Source organism: Mustela putorius, unplaced genomic scaffold (assembly GCF_011764305.1).
Source record: "Mustela putorius furo isolate JIRA1106 unplaced genomic scaffold, ASM1176430v1.1 tig00000551_pilon_pilon_pilon, whole genome shotgun sequence".
In the NCBI taxonomy this organism is placed as follows: Eukaryota; Metazoa; Chordata; class Mammalia; order Carnivora; family Mustelidae; genus Mustela; species Mustela putorius.
Window position 1 is genome coordinate 1,199,452 of NW_025421412.1, and position 23,349 is coordinate 1,222,800.

At 55.3% G+C, this 23,349-nt stretch overlaps 1 protein-coding gene across 3 annotated transcripts in view; it reads left to right on the top strand.

Moving 5' to 3' along the window:
• Nucleotides 1-22,831, top strand: part of TUBGCP3 (tubulin gamma complex associated protein 3) — a 65,622-nt gene extending 42,791 nt beyond the window's left edge. For 2 of the 3 annotated variants that reach the window (XM_045081285.1, XM_045081283.1), the window contains exons 14-22: nt 1,903-2,092; nt 2,710-2,845; nt 3,554-3,622; nt 7,287-7,422; nt 12,293-12,381; nt 12,503-12,634; nt 16,045-16,185; nt 18,976-19,092; nt 21,738-22,831. In XM_045081285.1, the coding sequence (XP_044937220.1) occupies nt 1,903-2,092; nt 2,710-2,845; nt 3,554-3,622; nt 7,287-7,422; nt 12,293-12,381; nt 12,503-12,634; nt 16,045-16,185; nt 18,976-19,092; nt 21,738-21,896 (1,169 nt within the window). In that variant the 3' untranslated portion in view covers nt 21,897-22,831. The remainder of the gene's footprint in view (nt 1-1,902; nt 2,093-2,709; nt 2,846-3,553; nt 3,623-7,286; nt 7,423-12,292; nt 12,382-12,502; nt 12,635-16,044; nt 16,186-18,975; nt 19,093-21,737) is intronic. The other variant, XM_045081284.1, reaches the window with a different exon arrangement.
• The last annotated feature ends 518 nt before the right edge of the window (nt 22,832-23,349 follow it).

A 23,349-nucleotide genomic window follows, 5' to 3' on the forward strand; every position in this document is an offset into this window, starting at 1 on the left:
TCGGACGGCTGCAGGCTGCATACAGTGTTTCTGAGCCGCCTCACTTCTCTTGGCGCCGCGTTCTGGGGGTCCGTCCGTGTGGCCACAGCGGGATTGCCTCCTTGTAAGGCTGCGTCCCGTTCCGTTGTGTGCAGACCCCGCGTTTGCTGTGACCGCACGTCTGTCAGGGACACTTGGGCTGCTTCCGGATCTCGTGTTGAGGGGACGCTGCCCTGAAGTGGGGTGTGCGTGTCTTTGCAGATTAGCGTTTCCACCTTTTTGGGTGGATGCCTGGTTGCGGATGTCCAGGAGCTTATGGCCGCTGTCCTTGCCATGTCTTGACCCTCCGTGCACTTGCCACAGTGGCTGCTCTGGCTTGCGCTTCTGCCGGCTGTGCCCGTGGGCTCCCCTTCGTCCGCAGCCTCGCCAGTGCCTATGGGTGTGTTTCGGCTTCTGGCCATTCTGGCAGGGGTGAGGTGGTGCCTCTCTGGTCTGATTTGTGTTTCCCCGAGGGTGAGCAGTGGCAAGCATCTCTTTACGTGCCTCTCGGCCCAGTTTGGTTTCCGTGTCTGAGAGGACTCGCAGGAGGAGGTCTCCGGAGTGTGCTGGAAGCGCTGTGCCGGGAATCCAGACGGAGGCCACAGCTGCTGGGCTCTGGGAGGTGCCCGTGTCACCATGCTGCTTGGGACAGGGCTCCGTGGTGTCGCGGGTACTCCGGCTGTTGGGGTCAGACGCGTCTTCTCCCGCCCTCAGTGCATTTAGCACACGGTTCAGCGACTCGTGGACCCTGGTTTAGTTCTTAGAACAGAGAGAGCTGTGGTCCGAGTACAGACATTCCGGAGATACCGTGTTTGAGAGGTAGAACAGGGAGGAAGAGCCAGGAGAATGGTACGGACAGGTGTCGAGTGCTCTAGTGCCTAGAGAAGACGGCTGGCTGGGCACGGGGCGTGGGGCTGTGCTCATGTGCGGAGGCCGCAGGGGATTGGGTGCCACTGGGCCGCAGGGATGCTGCTGTGCCGCTGTCCCCTCCAGCCCTAACCCTAACCCTGAAAGCATTTCTGGGGTAACGTTGACATTTTTAAACGATACAGACGAGCAGAAGTACACAGCCCACTCCCCACCACCCCTTAAAACGTGGCCGCGATTCCGCTCACGAGTCGTGTCTACACGTTACTGTGTCATTGGACGCCACCCCACAGTGACGTGTGGTCTGAACAGCAGTGATCAAAGCAGGTCTTTCTTACTGGACTGTTACTCTGAGCAGCAAACAGAAAACAGTCCCGAAGGCTCCTGAGGCTTGGGAGCGGCTCGAGCGGAAGACCGTGCGCTGCTGAGGCCTTTCGTCTTGTCTGACCCCGAGCAAGCCGCTCCGCACATGTGTCTTCTCCCTGTGCCGTTTCTGCTCAGAGTAAAACTGGAAACGTTTGTTTGTTATGCTACTGCTGAGAGTTAGGTCTCCTTGCTGGTGACAGTCTGCTCTTACTCCGCGTCCCCCCAGAAATCTGCCGACGCGGCTGCCGTGGCGACCCTGCCCCGATAGCCAGGCTCGCCGTTCGCATGGCCCGTCCTCACACGGGCCGTCCCGTGACCACTTCCCAGGGCATCCCGTGGGCACGTGTGGACCCTTGGGTCGTGCCTGCCCTGCACCGCATGGCTCACTGCTGAGGTGGGGGCAGTTTCGGGTTTGTTACCCTGACTTGCCCCGGAGGTCCGCACGCGCCAGCCTGCTATGAGGGCCCCTTCCCAGGTCACGGCCTGGGGCTGCGGGCTCGCTCGCCTTCCTGGGCACACATCCTGCCGGGTCTGCCCTCAAGGCCATTTGGGGGTTTTGGCAATGGCTTCTGTAGGTGGGGGCCTTTCGTTTTATGTTTATTGAAATACAAATCACGTACGTCTGTGTACTTCTCCTCTCGTTCTTTATAGCTACAGATTTGTTCACAGACTTGGAGAATGCGTTTCGGGGGAAAATCGACGCGGCCTACTTTGAGACCAGCAAGTACCTGTTGGATGTCCTGAACAAGAGGTACAGCCTGCTGGACCACATGCAGGCCGTGAGGCGGTACCTGCTGCTTGGACAGGGCGACTTCATACGACACCTGATGGACCTTCTCAAGTAAGCGTCTCGGCCCGCCAGCAGGGGCGCGGTCGGGAAGAGCAGAGGGCGTCACAGGGAGACTTGCTGAATTCTTGTAGAGCGTACTGGTGAGGTGCCATCGAAGAGACTGTCACGCTGAAGTCCCTTTCTTTGTGCTCATTCTGTGCCTCGTTCACGGAGGAGCCCGCGGGCCTGGGGCGTGCTGTGGCGCCAACTGTCCAGTGTCCACAGGGCATGCAGCGGGGTCACAGTTGGCTCTTGTTTGAAATGAGTCCAAAAAACATACTGTTTCTTTTTTTTTTTTTTAAAGATTTTGTTTCTTTATTTGACAGAGGTCACAAGTAGGCAGAGAGGCAGCAGAGAGAGAGAGGGGGAAGCAGGCTTCCCGCTGAGTAGAGAGCCCGATGCGGGACTCGATCCCAGGACCCTGAGATCATGACCCGAGCTGAAGGCAGGAGCTTAGCCGACTGACTCCAGGTGTCCCTAATTCTGTGAAACTTTTGTTCCCATGTTGTAGTGGTTTCTTTTGTCTTTTTAGTTTTTATAATTTTGAACTCTTTTATTGATTTTGAGTTTTTATGAAGCTCATTAAGGATTCAAGTAACATTTTCTTTTATTTTTAAAAAATCTGTTAGACCGGAACTTGTCCGTCCAGCTACAACTTTGTATCAACACAACTTGACTGGAATTCTTGAAACAGCCGTCAGAGCCACCAACGCCCAGTTTGACAGCCCCGAGATCCTCAAGAGGCTGGACGTGAGGCTGCTCGAGGTACCGTGGCTTCAGGCCTGCGTGGCAGGGAGTGCCCTGCTCTAGGGCTGGTGGTCTAGCCTGTGGGCGGGGGGTGCTGCCTGCTTGGCCTGTGCTCAGACGGGCGAGCGGGACGGGCCCAGAGCCTGCAGTGCTCCCAGGACGCCTGTCCCCTCGTGGTGGAGTAACTCCTGTCTCTGGTAACGTGGCAGGAGCCACAGGAATGAGACGTGATGATGACGCTTAGGAGCAAAGTAGTAACACAGCGGACCTCGGTGTGTTGAATTTCAGTTTGCCCGAGGATGCCTTGTCTTTAGGGAATGAGTCTGAGAAGCATCATACTCTGTTGGCTCTGATGAAGGACCACTAGCAGGGACTACTGGGTTTTTAAAATGTGGACTTTTAAAGGATTTGGGACATAGAAGGCAGTGAGATTCTGTCACCAGAGTGTGGTGAGTAATTCTAAACGGATCTTATGGTGCTTCTGCAGAACCACGCCCTTCGTTGCGCGGTGTCTGCGGAGTGTCTCCTGGGTGGCTGGGGTTCCAGTACTGAAGGCTCAGGAGTGCACAGAAGGGTGCAGTTCTCATGTTGCTGACACTCGACTGCGGGGCCTTTTGCAAAAAATTGGGCTTGATTTTACTGTCGTTTCTCTGATGCCCGGACCTGTCCCCTGGCAGTAGGTGGAGTGCTGGCGGGAAAGCCTGCAACGTTTGTGTTTGTCCTCAGGTCTCGCCAGGTGACACCGGATGGGACGTGTTCAGCCTGGACTACCATGTCGATGGGCCCATCGCAACGGTAAGACTGTGCTGAGTGACGGGACAGCGGCCATAGCCCCTCCCACTGCTGGCCATCGCTTGTTTGCGACCAGCTGTCCTCTCCGGGAGCTTCTAGAGAAAGTCGGCACTGACCTCTGGGATAGACTCACTGAGTGAAAACAAGCGAGACTCGTGTGTGTCTTTTAGCTGGTCATTAGTGAGCGCTGAAATGATCTGTAATTTTAAGAATTCTTAAAAATACCATTTTTAGCATCTTAGGTTTTAGCGAGGACTTAGTAAGTGCATCGCCGGTGATGCTCCGCTGCTCGTGGACGGTAGCGAGTCATTCAGAGGCCAGTAGGTGTTTCAGGGGAGTCCCGGTTGTACTCTGGGATAAAACGTCGCTTAAACCAACAGGAAATCGTGGTACCGTTGTATGGAGTGCGTTTGCCGCACTTAACAGAAGCGCTGTCGCGGGGCGTGGGGAGACCGACCATCAGCGTGTGTCCGCGGCGAGCCGGGCCCCTCAGCGCTCGCGCTTCTATTCGGACCCAAGCGAAGCCTCCTTCCCCGGGACGCTTCTCTGCACCCACTCCAGTCCTTCCACAGCGGAAGTGTCGGAGGAGGACCAGCGTTTCTTTTACTTACCGGGGAAAATACTCCACTAAGAAGTAGTATAATTTGGCTTTAAAATTTCTCCAGGAGTGAGTGCCAGCCCCGCCGGGCTCCCCCAGGGCTGTCCTGTCCCGGCGCTCCGGGTGCGCCCTGCGGGGTGCTGGCGCGGCTGCCGCGGGCCGGGAGCACCGGTTGCTCACGCGCCTCCCCAGGGTTGAAACGTTACTAGGTTGAAGCCTCTGTATCGTAAACGCGTAACTGCTGTCAGGTTTAATTTTTTTGTCTTAGTCAAATTCCTTTGACTTCCATCCTAAATGGTTTTAAATTCTTATTCCTTAAAATGCTCTGTTCTAGGGCTCCTGGCTGGCTCAGTCTGTTAGTGTCCCACTCGGGTTGTGCTCTCCGGGTCCCGAGGCCCAGCTCTCCATTAGGCTCCCCGCTAGGCATGGGGCCTACTTAAAAAAGTCTGTTCTGTGCGTTATCATTGAAGTCAGAAACTTTCATATTGCCTAGTTTGTGAGTACGTTTATGTACTGTTTCTTGTGTGAAAGACGCCGCAGTAAAGACACCGTATCTTATTTCGAAGGACGAGTGCCTCGAGTCGTGGTGAATTGAGCGCGGCCCACAGACACAGCTGTTGGGTTCCGGGCGTAACCGCAGGCTTCACGGAGGGTGCATAGTTAGGTGCGGCACAGCTTGTGCGAACACTCGCTTATGCGGTCTGTTTTTTAAAGTCTAGGTTTTTGAAAGCTCTAGTCAAAACAGTCAAGAAGTTTGTATCTCAGATTTGTTTAAAGAACACATTTGGAATGGCTCTCTAGCTGTGGCTAACAGGTGTTGACTTCCATGCCAGCGCCAGCGTGGGGAGGGCACGCCTGGGAGGCTCCTTGGAGAGGGGGAGCAGGGCCTTGGGACGCATCAGCAGGGTGTGCCGGGGACATTGCGGGGCGGGACGTCTTGCACCTCCTGCCTTCGCTGTTCCCGTCCTGGGTTAACTGTGTCTTGGCTTGTTATATTTTCCACTACTTGGAATATTTTACTGAAAGGTACACTTTTTAAAGTCAAATTTTGGAAGAAAATGGATTGTCTGCTTTTTCCATGTTAAATTTATTGTATTATCTCTATTCCTTTTACGTTCTCATTAACTGAGATTAGCATTTTTGTAGAGCATTTAATTACGATGAGAACGTCTCCTACATTAGTCACCTAATTTTACCTGCTGTAGCTCAGTGTGATCGTAGCTTCTTGCTAACTCTGTGAAGGACGGGGAGGGGTTATCTCTGATCTCGCTCGGGTGCGGAGTAGGATAGAATCCATGGGTTGGTCATGGATCTCCGGGGCATTGAGGTAAGGTGTCAGAAGCTTATTTAATATTTTTCTGAACTTTATTCTACACAGACAGTGAACTGAAAGCCCAGGTGTGCAGTCAAACTAAAGGTGAAGGGTGTTCCCCAGTGTCCATGCAGTGGAGACCGACTGTTCTCCCTGGAACAGCTGCCGAGTTTAAAGGATCGTGATGAGACTGGGTGTTTGTGAAGCGGGTCCCGTGGTGTGTGCTCTGGAGCCGGCGCTTACAGGAGCCTCCAGATGGCGTCTCTATGGCACATTTCGATTTTTATTTTTTAAAATCTTTTTTTTTTTTTAAGATTTTATTTATTTATTTATTTATTTCACAAGCAGGCAGAGAGGCAGGCAGAGAGAGAGAGGAAGGGAAACAGGCTCCCTGCTGAGCAGAGAGCCCGATGCGGGGCTCAATCCCAGGACCCGGAGATCATGACCTGAGCCGAAGGCAGAGGCTTTAATGCACTGAGCCCCCCAGGCGCCCCCACATTTCTTTAATGCAGTAGTAAAGTTGTTTGATGCCATCACCGTTACCTCTGTGATGGCGTGAGCGGTGGTGCGGGCAGCACCGCAGAATAGATGGTGCCCCTCCCTTCAGGGCTGATTTCAGAGTCCTGCAAAGCAGTCCCTAACCACTCCCCTTTAGACGCGCACCTGCCGAATGCTGGCACAGAAGGCGCTGCAGGAGACAGGCAGGCAGTCCTTATAAGGACTACATGTGGGCAGTGCCGAGAACACTCCCGGTGGGAAGCCAGTCCAGCAGTGTAGGGCGAAGTGCTCCGATTGCAGGGGTCAGTGAGAAGTGTCCTGTCTCGAGAAGGGGCCAGGAAGGGCGTGTGGCCTTCGTCCTTGAGGGGCAGGCGGGGTCTGGGCTGGAGGAGAGTGTGGGTTTGCTGGGGCATAGGGGCTGCAAGAGGGTGATGTGGGGGAACGCCCCCAACCCAGCACTGCTGGTGGCAGAGGTCCCGCTTAGATGGCCTGTTTCCGGTTTGTGCTGCCGGGGGGAGCGCTGGGGACACACAAGAGGCATCCAGGAAAGGGCGAACACACGCCCCATCTGTGTGCACACATACACAGTAGTGTCGGAGCCGCGTTTGCATGGACAGACCGACTGTAGAAGATTCTTTGTGGGTCATGCGTATTTAACCGGCCCCCATGGGGGGAGGTGAGTGTGGAAGGAAGGCCTCCCCCCACCCCTGCCCCCAGGGCGCATCTTCCCAGGGTGGGACCCAGCGGGCCAGTTGCGGTGAAGTGGCTTCAAGAGCAAGCTGGACCTCCTGGAAGACCACCCGCAGCCCCTTCCCGGCCTGGGGGTCCTTCCCGGCCCTGCCTCCCCCAGATTCATCCCCCTCACATCTCCCTCGGGAGGTTGGGCCCGGGAAGCTGCTGCAGAGCTGGAGCCGGAGCCAGAGTAAGAGTCTGCGTGTTCGACTAAGGGTTAGGCTGGGTGTAAAGGTCTCAACATACCGGTCACCAGCCGCGTAAGCCCAGGCCTCTGTTGCTCAGTTTGTGGCATCGATGTGAGAGTGACGCGCTGCTCAGCGTGTCCCCGATCGCTGCGGTTCAGTGTCACGGGACTTCCTAGGACGTGTTAGTTGCTCACGTGCTACTTAGCATTTGTGAGACTTGATTGTGTGTTCCTTGGCTTTTTTTGCGTTAAAAAAAAAGATGAAGAAAGCTCGAGCGCTGTCCTGGGAGGCTCTCCCATCGCAGAGGACTACCCGCCTGTGTCGTGCTCTTCTTTCCAGGTGTTTACGCGCGAGTGTATGAGCCACTACCTGCGGGTGTTTAACTTCCTGTGGAGGGCCAAGCGGATGGAGTACATCCTGACCGACATTCGGAAGGGCCACATGTGCAACGCCAAGCTCCTGAGAAACATGCCCGGTAAGCCCGCCCCGGGCGGCCGCCGCACCCGCAGGGACAGCCAGTGCCGTCCCCTGGCTGAGAAGTGGCGCCTGCGTGCTTGCGGGCGTGCTGTCTGTGGGAAGGCTGTAACACCGCGGACCTGGGTTTCCGTGCAGATCGGGAAGAAAACTGCGTCCCGTTAGGTTGTTCCAGACCACGAGGTCTCTCTAAGAGCTCCGTGCGTTTGCACTCTAGTGTTCACGTAGGGATTTATTAATTGATTTTTAAGGAGAGAAAGCTGTTTAATGAATGAATGGTTCATTTAAAATTCACTTAGTGTGTTGATTAGTCTGTTTGGAAATTGCCTGAATGTTTGTTTTGGTTCGTAAACCAGGACACGGAAGCATTTGGTCATACTGTTTTATAATTACAAGCTGTTAGGAACATTCTCATGTCAGGTAGCCAGGCTTATTTTACGGTGTAAGTACTGAATACGTTCAATTATCTGTCTAAAACCTTTGAGAAGGTGTTTCAGCAGTGTGTCTTTCAAGAGAAACAGCAGTGATAGATTCTTAATCCTTTGGGGAAAGTGATTACTGAGAAAGGAGCCATTGTTGGACAACAGGCAGGTGCGATCCCTCCACGTGTACTAGGTCAAGGCTGATCCTTGAGCAGCTCCCAGAGTTCCAGAATAATGACACCCCAGAAGCCAGGGGGGCCGGTGTGTCGACCCGACCGGCAGTTTGTGTTGGCCGTCCCACGCCTTCTGTGTTCACAGCTGGTCTTTTCCTGGGGATCAGGATGCCCTTAGGCTCCCGGCCTGGCTTCCTCTGGACTCACTTCTTAGAAAACTGGTAATAAGGACCCTCTGACACGGCTGTAAAGAAAGTGAGAGGGAACGTTTTTTTTTAACTACCATAATGCTCGTGGCGAGGAGCTACTGCCTTTGAGTGTCTCTAGTGCATGTGGGCTTCCTGGCGGAGGGGCTGCTCTGTGTGGGAAGGTTAGGAGGGGCATCTGTCGCTCAGAGGGCCTTGCGGTCTCCTGGCCCTGCGACTGTCCCCCTTTGCCACGTTATGCTCAGGGTCACTTGCTGTGTCTGCTGGGTGGCCATTGTGGCTGGCCTTGCAGTCTCCCTGGAGGGCGTCGGTGCTGCGGCGTGAGTGGTGCCTGTGTCCCCTTCCTGCCTAAATGCGGACGGGCTCCAGCAGTGCATCCGCTCTGTCCCCGTGCTGCTGTGCCTTCGCAGGAGGCGTCTGGGCAGCCCGGGCTCCGTAGCAGGTCCTGCTGTTAGCTGGCAGTGACCCGCGTCTGATCTCACCGTCCCCTCACCCGGGTCTGCGGGACCTCACTCTTGCACTGAGGACTCGGCAAGCTCTGCTTTCGACGCGAGGGTCACAGACGTCTGATCGGTTTTCTGCGTGTGGGAGAAGTGGACTTGGCCCCGCGTGGCGTTAATCACGCCAGTGGAACATTGTGCCGCCAGGGAGAGCTCTGTGGTAGCTTCTGTCACGGACCCTTTCCTTGTCGCTGAGACCTCCCCTGGAATCTGCAGCAGCAGAGTGTTGGCTCCTGCCTGGGTGTTTGTACCGTCCTGTCCTGTCTCTTCGGTTGCGTGGGTTTTCTTTTTTCCCGTGAATGTAGCTAACCGGGTAAGCGTTTTTTGTAAGGATCCATCTGTTTGCATCTGAATGGTTCCTAGATGGTTAGGGATGGGACAGCTGGGCCGGCGGGGAGGGATTCTCATTTTACTTTATGTTTGTGAAGCTGGTGCTGGGATTTCAGCTCCAAGTGTGCGTCGTCAGATGACTTCGGGGACAGATGACTTCGGGGACAGATGACTTCAGGGACGAGGTGCTGGTTCAGGGCGCGGCCCCCCGGGCCCAGCCCTCTGCCTGGCAGGTGGCTGTGTTGCTATTGATCAGCGGAAGCTGAAAGCTGGGTGCTGCCTTCAAGCAGATTGTCCCTATGTTTTAATGTTTTTAATGCATTTTAAATGTTGAGTGTAAATGCTTTCTTTTGTCATTTGTGTCTTATTTTTCAGGAAACTGGTTTCTTGCTCCTGTTTCTGTTGGGGTGTGATGTTCATTCTTCCACTTATAAGGAGTATTTCGAAGTTGTTAGTGTCCAGGCTACTTAATGAGCTGAAATCAATCAGCTACTTCGTTAGGTCTTGTTAATACAGAAAATTGAGAAACATCTGCCAAGCGTAAGTCTGAAGCAAAAACAGAGCGATCATATAAAGTGCTTCTGGAAACCACTTCTGGAGTTCTTCCCTCCTGTACGGGGTGGATAGCTGGCGTGCCCACGCACGGTGTCATTAGTACCCAGGTATCATTGCAGTAATGTTTGTCAAAATAACTTTTTTGGAATAAGTAGTTTTACTGGAAAATGATGTGTTTGGTACAGGAGTTTCTGATCGCTGTCTACCACGATGCTGATGCCCGTTTCTGTAGATCTGTCTTTCAGCTAGACAGAAAAGGTTGTTAGAAAAATCACTTAAAGATTTGGGTTCCAGTGGTATGGAGTTTTGTTGTTTTTGTTGTTGGATTCGGTTAATCTAAAAAGTATCGCAGTTAGTGGCAGCTAAATTTGTATTTCACCCGACGGCTAACAGAATGAAGTAGACAAACACGGTTCACTGAGCTTGTGTTCTTTCTCCTCCTCTGTGTGCGGGGCGGCGGGCAGGGGAGTGAACGGAGGCCCCTCCAGAGAAGTGCTATGACAATGATCTCTTTTCCGGTCCTATTCGGAATAAAAGTGAGCATGGTGGCGGTGGGAGGGGTGGTCAGGCCCTTGTAGGGGACTCACGGCCACGGGGATGCTGCCGCGTTCTGCCTGTGTAATTGGCAGCTGTTTTTCTTTCTTGATTAATATAATAATAATGTTCATCGTACGATGGACAGTGTTCTGGATTGCAGAAATGATAACTTAAAAAATGAGTAGACATTTTTCTCTTTAAAGTATCTCCCTGTGTGTATCAAGTTTGCATATATGGAGGAGGCTCCTCGGTGATTAGACCTTTATAAGGAGTTCCCTGTGCCGGACTGTGAACCGTCTGGTTCGTGGTCAGCGCAGACGCTGAGTGGCACTGCCTAGGCAGGCCCGCCGTCCGCCAGCACCATGCTGTGGCCAGGAGCCCATTTCCTTGTCTTCTGCCCCGGTTCCCTCATCTGGGGGCAGGGTCGTGGCCGCAGCGCTCACTTCCTGGGGTCTTGGATGCTGGGTCTGTGTAGGGCTCTGACCAGTGTGGCCTGGGGTGGGGGTGGGAGGCGCCTCGCTGGCATCCCTGCTGGCTGCCTGGTTGTGCAGAGGACAGCGGGTGGCGTTTGCGGGGCCCTCGTGGTGACGAGCGGTTCCGCATACGGGGGTCCAAGAAATCCTGCTTCTTGGCAACTTCTTCCAGCCCTTCACCTTGAGAAGTAAATCAGACGGGTGACTCGGTCGAGTCGGTTTTAAGTATTGTAGCCTCAGTTACACATACAGCTTGAATTGTGAAGAAACTGCTTTAGGGTACTTAAAACAAAAACAAAAAACAAAAAAAACACAAGCTTTTTACAACTTTTAACAAAGCCGGCGCTGTTGAAGGTGCATCTCCAGACGCGCGGGTGCCTCCCCGTGAGGTGCAGCGCCGTCCGGTCTCCCCGGAGCCTGCGGGGTCTCCGTCGGCTGCGACGTTCTCGCAGCAGCCCGTAGAGGGCAGCACGGAGTTGCAGATGGACCTCACGCCCGCCCTGACTGTTCTGGTTTGTGTGCGGCAGTCTGCCCTGAAGCCAGCCCAGCGGCGGGGCGTTGGGTTTCTGTAGGACCCGGGGTCCTCACGGGTGTGGCTTGTACAGGCCACTGCGTGTGCTGGTAAGTACACGCGGCCTCTCCAGGTGCCATTGCCCGGCCTTCCGGGGAGAGGTGGCGCTGTCCCTGCCGCTCCGGCTCTGGGGTGAAGCCCCAAGTGGTGTTGTACGTGGCACTCGTTTGCTTTTAGAAGCTTCCTGATGCCATGGCGCAGGCGACTTCCACGTAAAATAGCATTTTGTGATGCTCTTTTATGCCGAAAGCAGTTTGGGTGAGTGGGCTTGGGTGTCAGGGAGCCCCGTCGGCCGCTCGGGCAGTGCCCACAGGAAGAGCGCACGCACCCTTCGTTCTGGGCGCGCAGATGACTGTCCTTCCTGGGAGTATTGACGCCGCCCAGGGACACCGGGGTTCCCGACGGTGGGGACGTCGGGGGGTTTGGAGCGCACGCTCGTCCCCTGAGGTAGCCTGCTGCAGCTGCGACGGCCCAACGCCGGCCCAGCCAGCAGGGGCCCCACGGGGCACTGCAGACGTTTTTCAAGTCTCTGTCCCGCAGCTCTCTCTGTCCCGTGCTTGTTTCACTTCCTCGTCACACTTAGGGGGCCGAGGGCGGCTCTCGGAGAAATGCATGCGGCAGTCATTTGCCCGCGGAGCTAGTTAAAGGCATTTGGGCTGGAAACAAACATATGCCCAGTCTGACCCACACTGAAATGTGCCTGTGACCGTCCCTTTGGTGGGCCCATCTGCGTGAGCCCTCCTCGGCATGGTGTCGTCCCCTTGCACTCTGGCAGAGTCTTTGATCAAAAAATTAAAAGTATGAACAGAGAATGGCTATCTGTGGTGACCTCTGAGCCTTTCAGTTACTGTATTTTATGCCGTCCCTTATCGGGTCCTTCCGTTATGTGAAGTAGCACATCTGACGAGACAGCTAAGCCCTTGCGTAGCTCAGAGGGCCCGAGACCGGCCATGGAAGGACCGCTCCCTGTGCGGAGGCGCTGACCATGGAGGCTGGAGGCGGTGGTTTCGAGAGGGCGCGCACAGCCATGCAGGGCTGGGGGGCAGCCTGTGGCGGCTGACGTGTGCCTGCGGCGTCTGACACGGCTCTTCGGCCTGCTTGCAGAGTTCTCCGGGGTGCTGCACCACTGCCACATTCTGGCGTCCGAGATGGTCCATTTCATCCACCAGATGCAGTACTACATCACGTTCGAGGTACCCGGCGCGCCCCTCCGGCCAGTTGAAACACGTCGTGTCTTTGTGTGGCGTACGTTGTCGGGGGTGCAGGACGGGGAAGACACACCTTATCCCTGAGTGTCGCGGTTGTGTCTCCTAGGTGCTGGAATGTTCCTGGGATGAGCTCTGGAAAAAAGTGCAGCAGGCCCAAGACTTGGACCACATCATTGCGGCGCACGAGGGCTTCCTGGACACCATCATCTCCCGCTGTCTGCTGGACGCCGACTCCAGAGTAAGCCCTGGGGACTGCTGGGAAGCGGGAGCAGTGAGAGTCTTCTCCTCTTGGGCTCCTGTCCCCCGGGACATCTTAGAAATCGCCCAAAGCCCACGTTAGTAGTAACTAGCGCTGTTTTAGTAATCGCTTGACATTCTGGGTGGGCTGTTTCCGAGCGGAATTAGAGCCAGAACATGCTCTGAAGTGGGTCTAGGAGGGCGGAGCAGGTAACCGCATCTGTCCGTTCGCTCAGTGTGACAGTGGTGTTATCTGTGGGGCTCAGAGGACAGAGACGACCCCCTGGCTGGTGTCGTGTCGTGCATGGAGCGAGCCTGGCGGCCGGTGCGAGGCCACAGCACACAGCGCCCGTCTGTGAGTTCAGGAGGCAGACGGCGTGAGCACGCACAGAGCGCTCCGGACTGTCCCTTTGCTGTCTTCTCCAGGGACCAGGGTCTTCTCTGTGTTTGCCTCCGTTAAGGGTGTGTCTGGCTGCACGGGTCACAGGATCGGCTGTTTGTCTAAAAAACTGTAGGGTCCTCGGTCCCAGCTTGGGCTCTAGCGTCGCTACCCCGTAGACCCCTGTTCCGGATGTTGCTGCTTCGTGCGGCCGAGCCTCGTGAGTTCTGACTTCATTCCCATGTCTGGGGAAGCAGCGAGCACATTGTTTTCTGTTGAAACGAAGATACTGTGATGTAAGAGCCAAAATTTTGTGTGCATTTTAGAGATGAAATGTGTGACTTCACAGAGATTTCCAGCTCGCGGAGGGCTGCCTTTGCTTCTCCCTGCGCCCTCCTGGAGGGAAACGCGCTGTCTCTGCAGCCGCGGCTGGGAAGCGCTGTCTCCGTTGCTCGATTTTACTGCCGCACCTGTCGCTCATCTGTGCAAAACAGTTGCTCAAAGGTGCTTCAATGTAGAAAGCTTTCAGAAATGTATGGAAACAGTGGCACACAAGTAATTTGAAACACTTTGGATGTAACTAATAATTCAAGAAATGCGTCCCCACGGCCTTTGAGCTTGGCCGCAGGGAGCGAGCCTCGTCTGTGTCCGCTGAGCCGCAGTCTCGGTGAGCCGTCCGGCGGGTGGCGCCCGCGCTGGAGGCGCTCACAGAGAACAGAGGGACGGCACAGCGCTGTCACGTGGGAAGAGGTGTGACAGCTGTGAGAGGTAAATGCTGTGATTCACAGAAGCCTGTCATTGTAGTGAGGGACGTGGAAGCAGTCGCTACCTCTGTTCCTAGAAGCTTCGGAGCCACGGGTCGCGTTTTACAGAGATGAGTGTCGTTAGAGTCTAAGCTTTTCGGGGGACCAGGCCATGTGCGAGGATCATGGCCGCACCGACGTGGGCCTGCGTGTGGGCCGTGAGGGGTGTCAGCGGCTGGCCACGCCGGCGTTCCGCCACGTGCGCGTGTGACCGTTCTGGACGGAACAGCCGCACCTCTTGCCTCTGGAAGATTTCCAGTGCTGGGAACAGAATCCAGGGAGAAGCATATTCACCTGTGGCACTGTTGTCTGGTGGTCGTGGATGCTTACGTGCGGGGCGTCCTGGGGCGCCCCGAGTCCCCGTGAGCGCGGAGGGTGTCACGGCACTGAGGGCTGGATCATCACTCCCGAAGCCACCCCTCAGACCGCCGTTCTGGACAGAAGCGAAGTATGTTTGGGGTCTCCCTTCCTGGGAGCACAAGGCTGCGTGACAGGCGTGCGGCGGCGGCAGCGGGCAGGTGCGGCGCGCACGGGTGGGAGTCCCGCCTGTGCCTTGCCATGGAGGCCGCGTCCCGCCGTCCGCCGCTCCTGCCCCGAACGCGCGTTCCAGTCCTCCCGCCCGAGCCACGGCGGACAGAGCCCAGGCAGTCAGCTTGTGGATGAGCCGACTCCTCCAGAAATGCTCATTCCTCCTGGATTACGATAAACAAGCACATTGGAAGAAATAAGGCTTCATTAAAAACCAAAATATTCGAGCACCCCCGTCTTTGGTTTTGCCTTTTGCTTGTCGGGTCAGGCCCTTCAAAAGAAGCAGCAGCCTTGCGGCGAGCCCGGTGTTCTCCTGAGTCCTGGGCCGCCCCACCCCAGCCTCAGCGGCTGCAAGTTACTGACGTTTGTGGCCGTGTGTGGCCAACCCTTCAAGGGGACATGTTTGGGCCCGGTGGAGCGCGTCCCCCGGACGGGGCTGCGGGGGGTGTTGCACGTGTCCTCACTGGCCGTAGTGCCGTCCCCCCGCTGCGAGCCGTGCTGCCTGTTCTCGCCGCCCCGGCTTCCGCGCTGCCCCCGTCCGTGAGCACAGAGCCCTCCCGTTTCCCCGGCGCTCTACGCCTCTCGGCAAGGTCGTGTCCTCGTTCTGCCATAACCTCGTGCAGGTCTTTTTTAGGTGCTTAGCACCGTAGTTGTGGCATGTGGCTGGTTTGGGGGAATGTTACTCATTTCATGACTTTGATTTTTTTTATCCAATATTTTTCATCCCAGGGGTTTCTAGATCTGTTTCTAGATCCTGTTTTTACAAGGAAAGCCTGTTTTGTTTCTTTCCGGGGGGTCTGTTTCCTGCCTTTCCTTGCCTCGGGGTGCTAGCGGGGTCCCCCGGCAGCACGGTAGGGCCCCTGGCTCATGCCCGACATTAAAGGGACGTTCACCCTTTCACCGCTTGCTCTGGCGTTTGCCGGGAGATCTCGTAGGACTTAGATCAAGGAGGGGCCTTGTCGTCCGGGCGCGCCTGGATGTTTGTGTCAGTCGTGAGTGGCTGCTACGCTTTAACACGTGACTTTTTCTCCTATGATTTCGAAATTATCTTTTCTCCTCAAATTGTTAGTGGGTTTTTAAGTCGCAGCCGGCAGAGGGTGGAGCCGAGCCTGCAGTTGGCTGTGGGGCGCCCTCGTCCGTCCCCGGACGTCTCTGCGTGTTTGCTGCGCATCGTGGGACCCCAGCCCCGCCGGCTCATAACTGTCTTGGATTTTGCCATTCCAGCTGGTGCGCGTCTGGTGTTGTGCCTGGATGTGCGCTGACTCACCGCAGTGAGCTCTGCTCCAGGGCCCTTTCTCTCGCCCTCTTCCGTGCCGCACCGGGGGAAGCAAGACTGACATACGGTAGCTGCCCGGGAGGGGCGCTGCACAGCGCGGGTGGCCGGTGTCAGTGATGTGTTTCAGTGTCACACCGTCCTCACGTACCTGCTGGACGCTGGATTTTAAACTTGGTGCTGAATGTGTCCTTTATCATATTATGGATCCCCTTTTTCATATCCTCCGTGGCTGGTCTTGGTGTGTGTGGCGCCAGTGAATGCAGCGGACGTCCTTTCTGACGCTGACGGCGCCGCGGTCTGGGGCCGCGCTGCGGTTTGGGGGGCCGCTGGCAGGGTGTTCAGTGCGCAGCGCTGGGCCGCAGAGAGCACTGGGAGAACGCGATCTGACAGCTTGTTTATAGTCTCTCTCCATCTCCTGTCCTCAGGCACTTTTAAACCAGCTCAGAGCCGTGTTTGACCAGATCATCGAGCTCCAGAACGCGCAGGACACCATATACAGAGCAGCGCTGGGGGAGCTGCAGAGACGACTGCAGTTCGAAGAGAAGAGGAAGCAGCGGGAGGTCGAGGTACGGCTTTTCCACCAGGGGCTTCTCCGTTTCAATAACGAGCTTGTCGCCAGCGTCCTCACGAGCACAGGTAGTTTCCCTGCTGAAATGGTCCTGGAGATGGTGTGCCTGCCTGCGTTTGGAGTCCTGAGAGGCTGTGACTGTTGAGGCGTGGCGGTCACCCTCGCTGTCACCCTGTGTGACCTGACGGCAGCGTGCCCCGGCATCCCGTGAGTAAGCCTGTGGCTGCTGCCGTCCACGGGCGCTGGTGGCTCTGCAGACCAGCCCTGGCTCTGCACCACCTGGCCGGCGGACACACACGGACACATGGCAGCCAAAGCTTCGCATTGTGGCTGCTGTCAGTGACCTTGTGGAATCCGAGACCTTGGGCTGTTGAAGGTGTCCCCATGGTTCTCTGCTTCCTTTTCTCTTTCCTCTTAGGTTCATAATGATGTTTCCAATTCAAGTTTAGGCTTAAACGGACTTCATTTTCCTTATCTTCTACACTGGAAATCCTGGTTTTGAATGTTAGCAGGTGACCACTTGCTGTCTGACAACCCCTCCCCCAGGGCACACGGACGTGCGCACAGCTGTCCCCACGGGCAGACCCCAGCAGGCTGGCAGTGGGGCGCACAGTTGTGCACCTCGGAATCCGGGGTCTAGCGCACTTGACGTGGTTATGACTCCCTGGACGGTACGCCCCTGCTCAGTAGGCAAATGGTTTTAGTTTTGCTTTTAACTCATAAAACAAAATTGAATTTAATCTTGTGAAGTACTTACCTGGTTCTGCAGTCAAATCTATGACACAGATCTTTGCTGCTTCCTGCTCTGCACCGTCTGTGTCTTGCAGCCCAAAGACCATGTCACCGAGTTGGGGTGTATCAAAGGATGGGACATTACAGATACGCTTTGGCTCATTCCATAATTGCAGAGTTCATGTATCGTTCTGATGAAAATGTTGTAAGTCCCCACGTTTACAAACCACCGGAGAAAATCATGCAGTCTCTCGATGGATGAGCTCGTTGGACACTGAGGAGAGTCTGCTGGAAGGTTTCTTTAAAAGGCCCAAGTCAAAACCTCATGCTAATGGTGCTGTCCTGGGACGAGACCCAGGCCCGTGTCTCCCCGTTCAGCACAGCGGTGGCCGTGGCCGTGGCCGTGGAGGCCCGCCCGTGCTAGCAGCTGAGACAAGGAAATGCAGGTGCACACACACGAGCGAGCAGTTTCGTTCTTTTTCTTTTTGGGGATGTGGGGGCAAAAGTCATGGTTGTGGACATAGAAAATCTAAGATAATCTTTAGGTGAATTAATAGAATAAGTGACTTTATCAAGGTGGCTTAAAAGAAGGTCATTATGCAGAAATCACTTTTATTTTTATCAGCCACAAACAAAATAAAATTTTAAAATATGCCTTTAAAAGAGCATTAACGTCTACCGAAGTATGGGTAAGGCCGCAGTTAAGGAAACTGTGAAACAGACTTGGCGGCCGACGGTCCTTGGGCCGGGCCTGGCCTCCCGTGTCTCCCCGGAGGTGGGGTGTGACGGGAGTAGCCGTGCTCGTGATTTCCACGCGGTCTGTGGCGGCGCGTGTGCTGTGAGGGAGCGCTGAGTAGCGGCGTAGATCACGTGGCACACAGAGCCCGAAACGCGTGCTCCCGGCCCCTCACGCCGCATCGCAGGGGTTCCAGAGGGCCCCTCGGGAGGCAGAAGCGTAGACTGTGTTCACAGGAACTCAGATTCAGTGCAGTCCCAATTCTAATCCCCAACAGTTTCGGGTTTTTTTGAGGGTGTAAGTTTTGGGGGGAGGGGTAGAAAATGGTGATTCTGAAATCTATGTGCAGATACCAGGGCGCGGCTCGAAGGGGGCGGATTTTGGACAAGCATAGACGAGATGGTATGCATTTGTGGTGGAGTGTACATACACCCTCAAGATTTCCAAAATTAGAGCAGTGAGAACAGTGAGCTCAAGCAAGGACAGTCCGGAGCAGAGTAACATCCAGAAAGAGCCCTTCACATTCTGGATCATTCGTTCTCGGCTGAGAACAGCGGGGAATGGAGCAGTGGCAAGTGGTGTTAGGCGGCCATCTCGACCCTGCCTTGCACACGCGCGAGCACCGTGAGGTGGGCTGTGAATCTGCACATGAAGGATGAAAGGCTTCAGCTTCCAGAGGGTGCCAGAAGGAATAGCTGTAAAAGAAGTAAAAGTTTTATCCTTGTGTCAACGACGAGATAACTCTGCTGATAAAAAGACAAGAATCCCGTGCTGATTCCTGTATAGGCCGAGAAGGCATTTAGACTCCGCATTCGTTAAGAACCATCCTAAAAATCAAAGTAGACGTCTCTCCAGTACAGGAAGATCAGCCGTGCCTGGAGAAGTGGCAAGAGCTTTCCCACCGAAGTCAAGGGTGAAGGGGTTCCGGTTCGTGGAACCGTCTGGTTCCGCTTTCACGCGGCAGGTGTGTTGGAAACCGTCGGCGATGAGGGGGAGACACAGGCGTCGCTTTCACTAACGAAAGCCTGGTTAGCTTGCGACGAAGGATGGAAAGTGTTCCGTGTTGTGCAGTGTGGTACTCCAGGCCGGGGTTCTCTGTGCTCCTGCGTGTCGATACGGAGGATCTCTGGGGTCTTACTAACCGGAAAGAGTGCGCGAGAGCACAGTTCGGCGCCGGCAGACTCTCGGGAGAGGGCGGAGCGGCCCGGAGGGCGTGGACGGCGGCCGCCTCCCCGCGCGCTCCCTCCCTCCAGCCCAGTCCTACCCCGGCAGCTTCTTGTGCCCAGATTGTAATGTCGTCTGGTCCTTCCAATCTTTCAGGGCCGGTGGGGAGTGACCGCAGCGGAGGAGGAGGAGGAGAACAAGAGGGTTCAGGAATTCCGAGAATCGATCCCGAAGATGTGCTCGCAGCTGCGGATTTTGACCCACTTCTACCAGGTGCGTGTCGGCGACAGCACGGAGCCCGCCTCACGCCGTTTTTCTCCCGCTCAGCCTCGCTCTCAGGACGAAGAAAGGAGTCCTGTCCGCGCAGCCCCCACCCACAGCGGGGCTCGGGCTCGGCGGTGACCTTCCCAGGGATCCTGGGCTGTCCCGGGCCGGGTCTGGTGGTGTCCGCGGTGGGGGGCAGCCCTGCAGGGCCGGGCAGAGCCGTGCGGCCGCAGGGCCCCGTGGGAGCCCGGGGTGAGGCCGGAGGGCGCGCAGGTGTGCGGGAGCGGCTGCGGGGTCGCCGAGCGTGCGAGGCGGCGGGGGTTTAACATGGCCCATGACCCCGGAGGCTGGGGGAGCAGCAGGTAGAGCGCACGCTACTCTGGGTTTCTGTGTTGTGGGTTTGGTCTGATTCTGTTTCCGGCGTGATTTGGTGATGGACATACAGGTGAGAAGGTCTTACGAAGAATTTTTATGTTCGGTTGTTGGTAACTAATTAGACAAGCATCGACCTTGAAACCTTTAGAAATGACGTTTCTGGGCACTGATGTCTCCACGTGGGTCGGGATTTAGAACGAAGCCGCGTCCCTGTTCCACGGCATACGGTTTGCTTCCTGGGTGCTCACGCTTGCCGCGGCCGTCTGCAGCGTCACAGCGCGTGGGCGGGCGCGCTCCCTGTCGCGGGTGCCCTTCCTCTGGCGTTAGCTACCACAGCACCTTTGTCAAAATGCTTCCTGAGTGGTGGCAACGACGGGATTCTGTTCAGGGCAGAAGCACCGGACGGGTGTTTCAGTAACGGAAGAGCTGCCAGACCCCCTGTCGTAGACACCACCTGGGTCCCCGTTTCTTAGAGCGGGAGCGCGACGGTGAGTTCCACGCTTTTGGCGAAGGTGGTAGTGCGTCCGCAGGGGTGATCTGCAGCCCAGAATGTGTGTCCCTGTGCTCACTTCGGACGGAGGTGGGGGTGGTTACACATTCTCCTGAGAGACTTGACACTTTTGTTTTATAAGCTTTTTTTTTTTTTAGAAGATTTTATTTATGTATTTGACAGAGATCAGAAGTAGGCAGAGGAGGCAGGCAGAGAGAGAGGGGGAAGCAGCTCCCTGCCGAAAGCCCAAGCAGAGAGCCCGATGCAGGGCTCGATCCCAGGACCCTGAGATCATGACCCGAGCTGAAGGCAGAGGCTTAACCCACTGAGCCACCCAGGTGCCCCAACACATTTGTTTTAAAGATTCAATTTATTTATTTGAGAGAGAGAGACAGAGAGCACACGAGTGCTGGGGAGGGGCAGAGGGAGACGGGGCAGCAGACTCCCCGCTGAGCAGGGAGCCCGATGCGGGGCTCGATCCCAGGACCCTGAGATCAGAACCCGAGCCGAAGGCAGAGGCTTAACGACTGAGCCCCCCATGCACCCTGCAACTTAATACATTTTTGAAAAGTAATCTTAATCTGTATAATCCCAGTTTTACTCAAATTACGGTCTTTATCTTTCTCAGTCATGGCCATTGAGCTATCTTTTCCTTAATAGAAATGAAGTCCTTCTCTGTTCTCTGACTTCTCCGTGGCTGGAACAGCCTGGGATCAGCAGCTGCCGCCACGCATGGCTCCCGGGCAGTCCCACGCAGAGGCCGTGGCCTGAGCACAGACGCGTCCCCCCCAGTTTCTCGTAGCGAGCATCACGCATCTTCACCTGACAGGAAGCCACTGCCTGTACGCTCAGCACTCACATTCCTTAGGGCCTGTCCCGAAGCCGTCAGTTTCCCGGAAGGACAAAGGGGGTGTCCATGGCACCCCACTCTGTGCTCACTCAGGTGCGAGTTCTCTAGTGCCACGTACCCGTGTCCCCGGAGCTCGGAGAGGGACTGAGGTGCCGTTAGGGTTTGGAAGGACTCGTGGGTCGTGGTGTTTCAGTGGCAGCGTCTCTGCAGACGGGACCTTTTCCAGGTGTGCAGGCAGGGAGACAAGCTTCCCCCTACTTTGGACAGCCACACACCCCCTGGCTGTGACTCAGGAGCCCGGCAGCGATGGGGTTTGTGCCCAGATGTGCCTCGGCCCTGCAGAGAAGCAGCCGGTGTTTGTCGTGTGCAAGCTGGAGGGAACTGCTGTCATGTCCCCGCGTCTCTACAAGCCCCCTGAGGAGGAGGTGGCTTAGCCACACTCTGCCTGGTCTTCGGGACAGTGACTCAGCCCACATCCGCAAGGAACGGGGACCCTGTGGTTACGGGTTAGAGGGGCATCGCTTCTCTTGTTCTCGCTTTTGCTTCCGGCAGGGCCCTGGGACCCGGTGCTCTTCAGCTCAAAGGAAGGATGAAAAGCGTAGCCCTGGTTTTACGTTGAAAAAAAGAACAGGCCTTTTTTTTTTCTTCTTTTTTTTTAACGTCAGCAGCTTTGCTGTTTTGCTTGTTTTTATAGAACTTAGGGCAAAAAGGACTTTCTTTTAGGTAAAACGTACGGATCGTGCATTCGCGTCTGTGGACGCGGCTGCCGGTGGCTGGATGAGCCTGGGTTCCTGGGGCAGCCGTCTTCCCTTTGGGACACCTGCCGCGGGGCGTGTTTATGCGAGTCCGTCGGTCTGGAGGGAGAAACCAGCCCAGACGAGGCTGCGGCGGCATGTGCTGTGGAGGCCCCCCTGAAACGGCTCTTCTCTTTCTCCTCAGGGCATCGTGCAGCAGTTTCTGGTGTTGCTGACGACCAGCTCCGATGAAAGCCTTCGGTTTCTTAGCTTCAGGCTGGACTTCAACGAGCACTATGAAGCCCGAGAGCCGAGACTCCGGGTGTCTCTGGGTTCCCGAGGGCGGCGCGGCTCCCACACGTGAACCCTTCCCTGTCCTCACAGGGAGCCGCACGCGCTGGGCACTGCATTCCGAGACCGACACATTCAGACCCTCAAGGCCACTGGCATGTCCGCTTTCCTGCCCACGTGTCCTTCAGTATTTTCGATGGCGTCTGTAGAGTCAAATCCTGTTTTCCTACAGCCGAGGCGAATATACTTGTAACCTCACCAGCTACGAGGCTGGTTTGCACTATTCAGGTTTATTTTTTGAAGTCGTCATAGTAGAGAGACACCGCACTTGGTTGAGGCTTCTGAAGCTCTTCGCGATATAATTTATATTTGTCACTTTCTAAAAACTCACAGTTGCTTTTAGAGAAAATTAGAGCGAATGGATGTTCATCAGTTAAGACGGTGATGTCATTGCTATTTTTTTAACCTCCTCTTTAGAGGGAGTTTTTGTTACATAATCTAATTAAATTGAAACAGAATGTCCCTACTAAGAAAATATATAGAGCATTTTATTTTGGTTTGTAGTGTGTAAAATATTAACCTCTGTAAGAACGCTTATCCTTCTTTCCAAGTCTATCTTCTTTCAAAGTTTACATTTTTATATTTAATTTACTCCTTCAGATAACTTCTAAACTAGTGTAGACCTGGTTTAGTGGGGGGCGTGAACCGGACGCCGCGAGCCTCCATTTCCCCGTCTGTCGCCGAGGTGGGATGTGGATACGGATGACTAGAAAGTTAACCAACTATTTTATTTTCAGATTCTGATAAGCATTGGGAAGAGACGGACTTGAATAATGAAGATTTCCTTTCTCCTTGCCTATTTTTTCATTGTAAATATTTATATACTACTGACCAGATGTGGGGGAAACTGTTTTTTGTAAAAACGTCATATCAAGTCACATAAATCTGCCTTTATGATGTTGCATAAGTGAAACTTAAAGAATTAAAAGCAGTTATCTTTCCGACGTATCCGTTCTTCCTGGAATGAATGCTCTGCAGACACCGAGGTCGCCTGTCAGGTTTGCGGGTGGGGAGGCGCGTCCAGGCGTGAACTGTGCCGGGGATGAGACCTGGGAAATGCCCCGCGTGCAGCCTTGGGGCGGAGCAGAGGGTGGGGGGCACCTGCCGTCAGCTGTTGGCGATTCCCGCCCGGGTCCCTTTCCGACCGAAGGGGCGGTTAGGAGTCTGGCTCTGCAGAGACGAACCTGTGGTAAAGGCTAGAACTTCGCGGGATACCAGCTTAGTCTTAGTTTAGAAATCTGTAAGATTGGAAATTGGATGCATGTATCTCTATGGGACCGTTTCCCAGAAGGGACGGGGTGTTGCACACGGGTTTCCCCTGCCTGCCGCAAGCCGGTGCACCTGTGCGGACTCCAGCCAGTCCAAAGCCAAGAGAGCAAAGCAGCGACCACCATTAACTTCTTTTGAGGGGTGGGGGGCGGTTTGCACACTCCCCGACCCCGAAGTGACCCGTCTTGGGCTTTTCT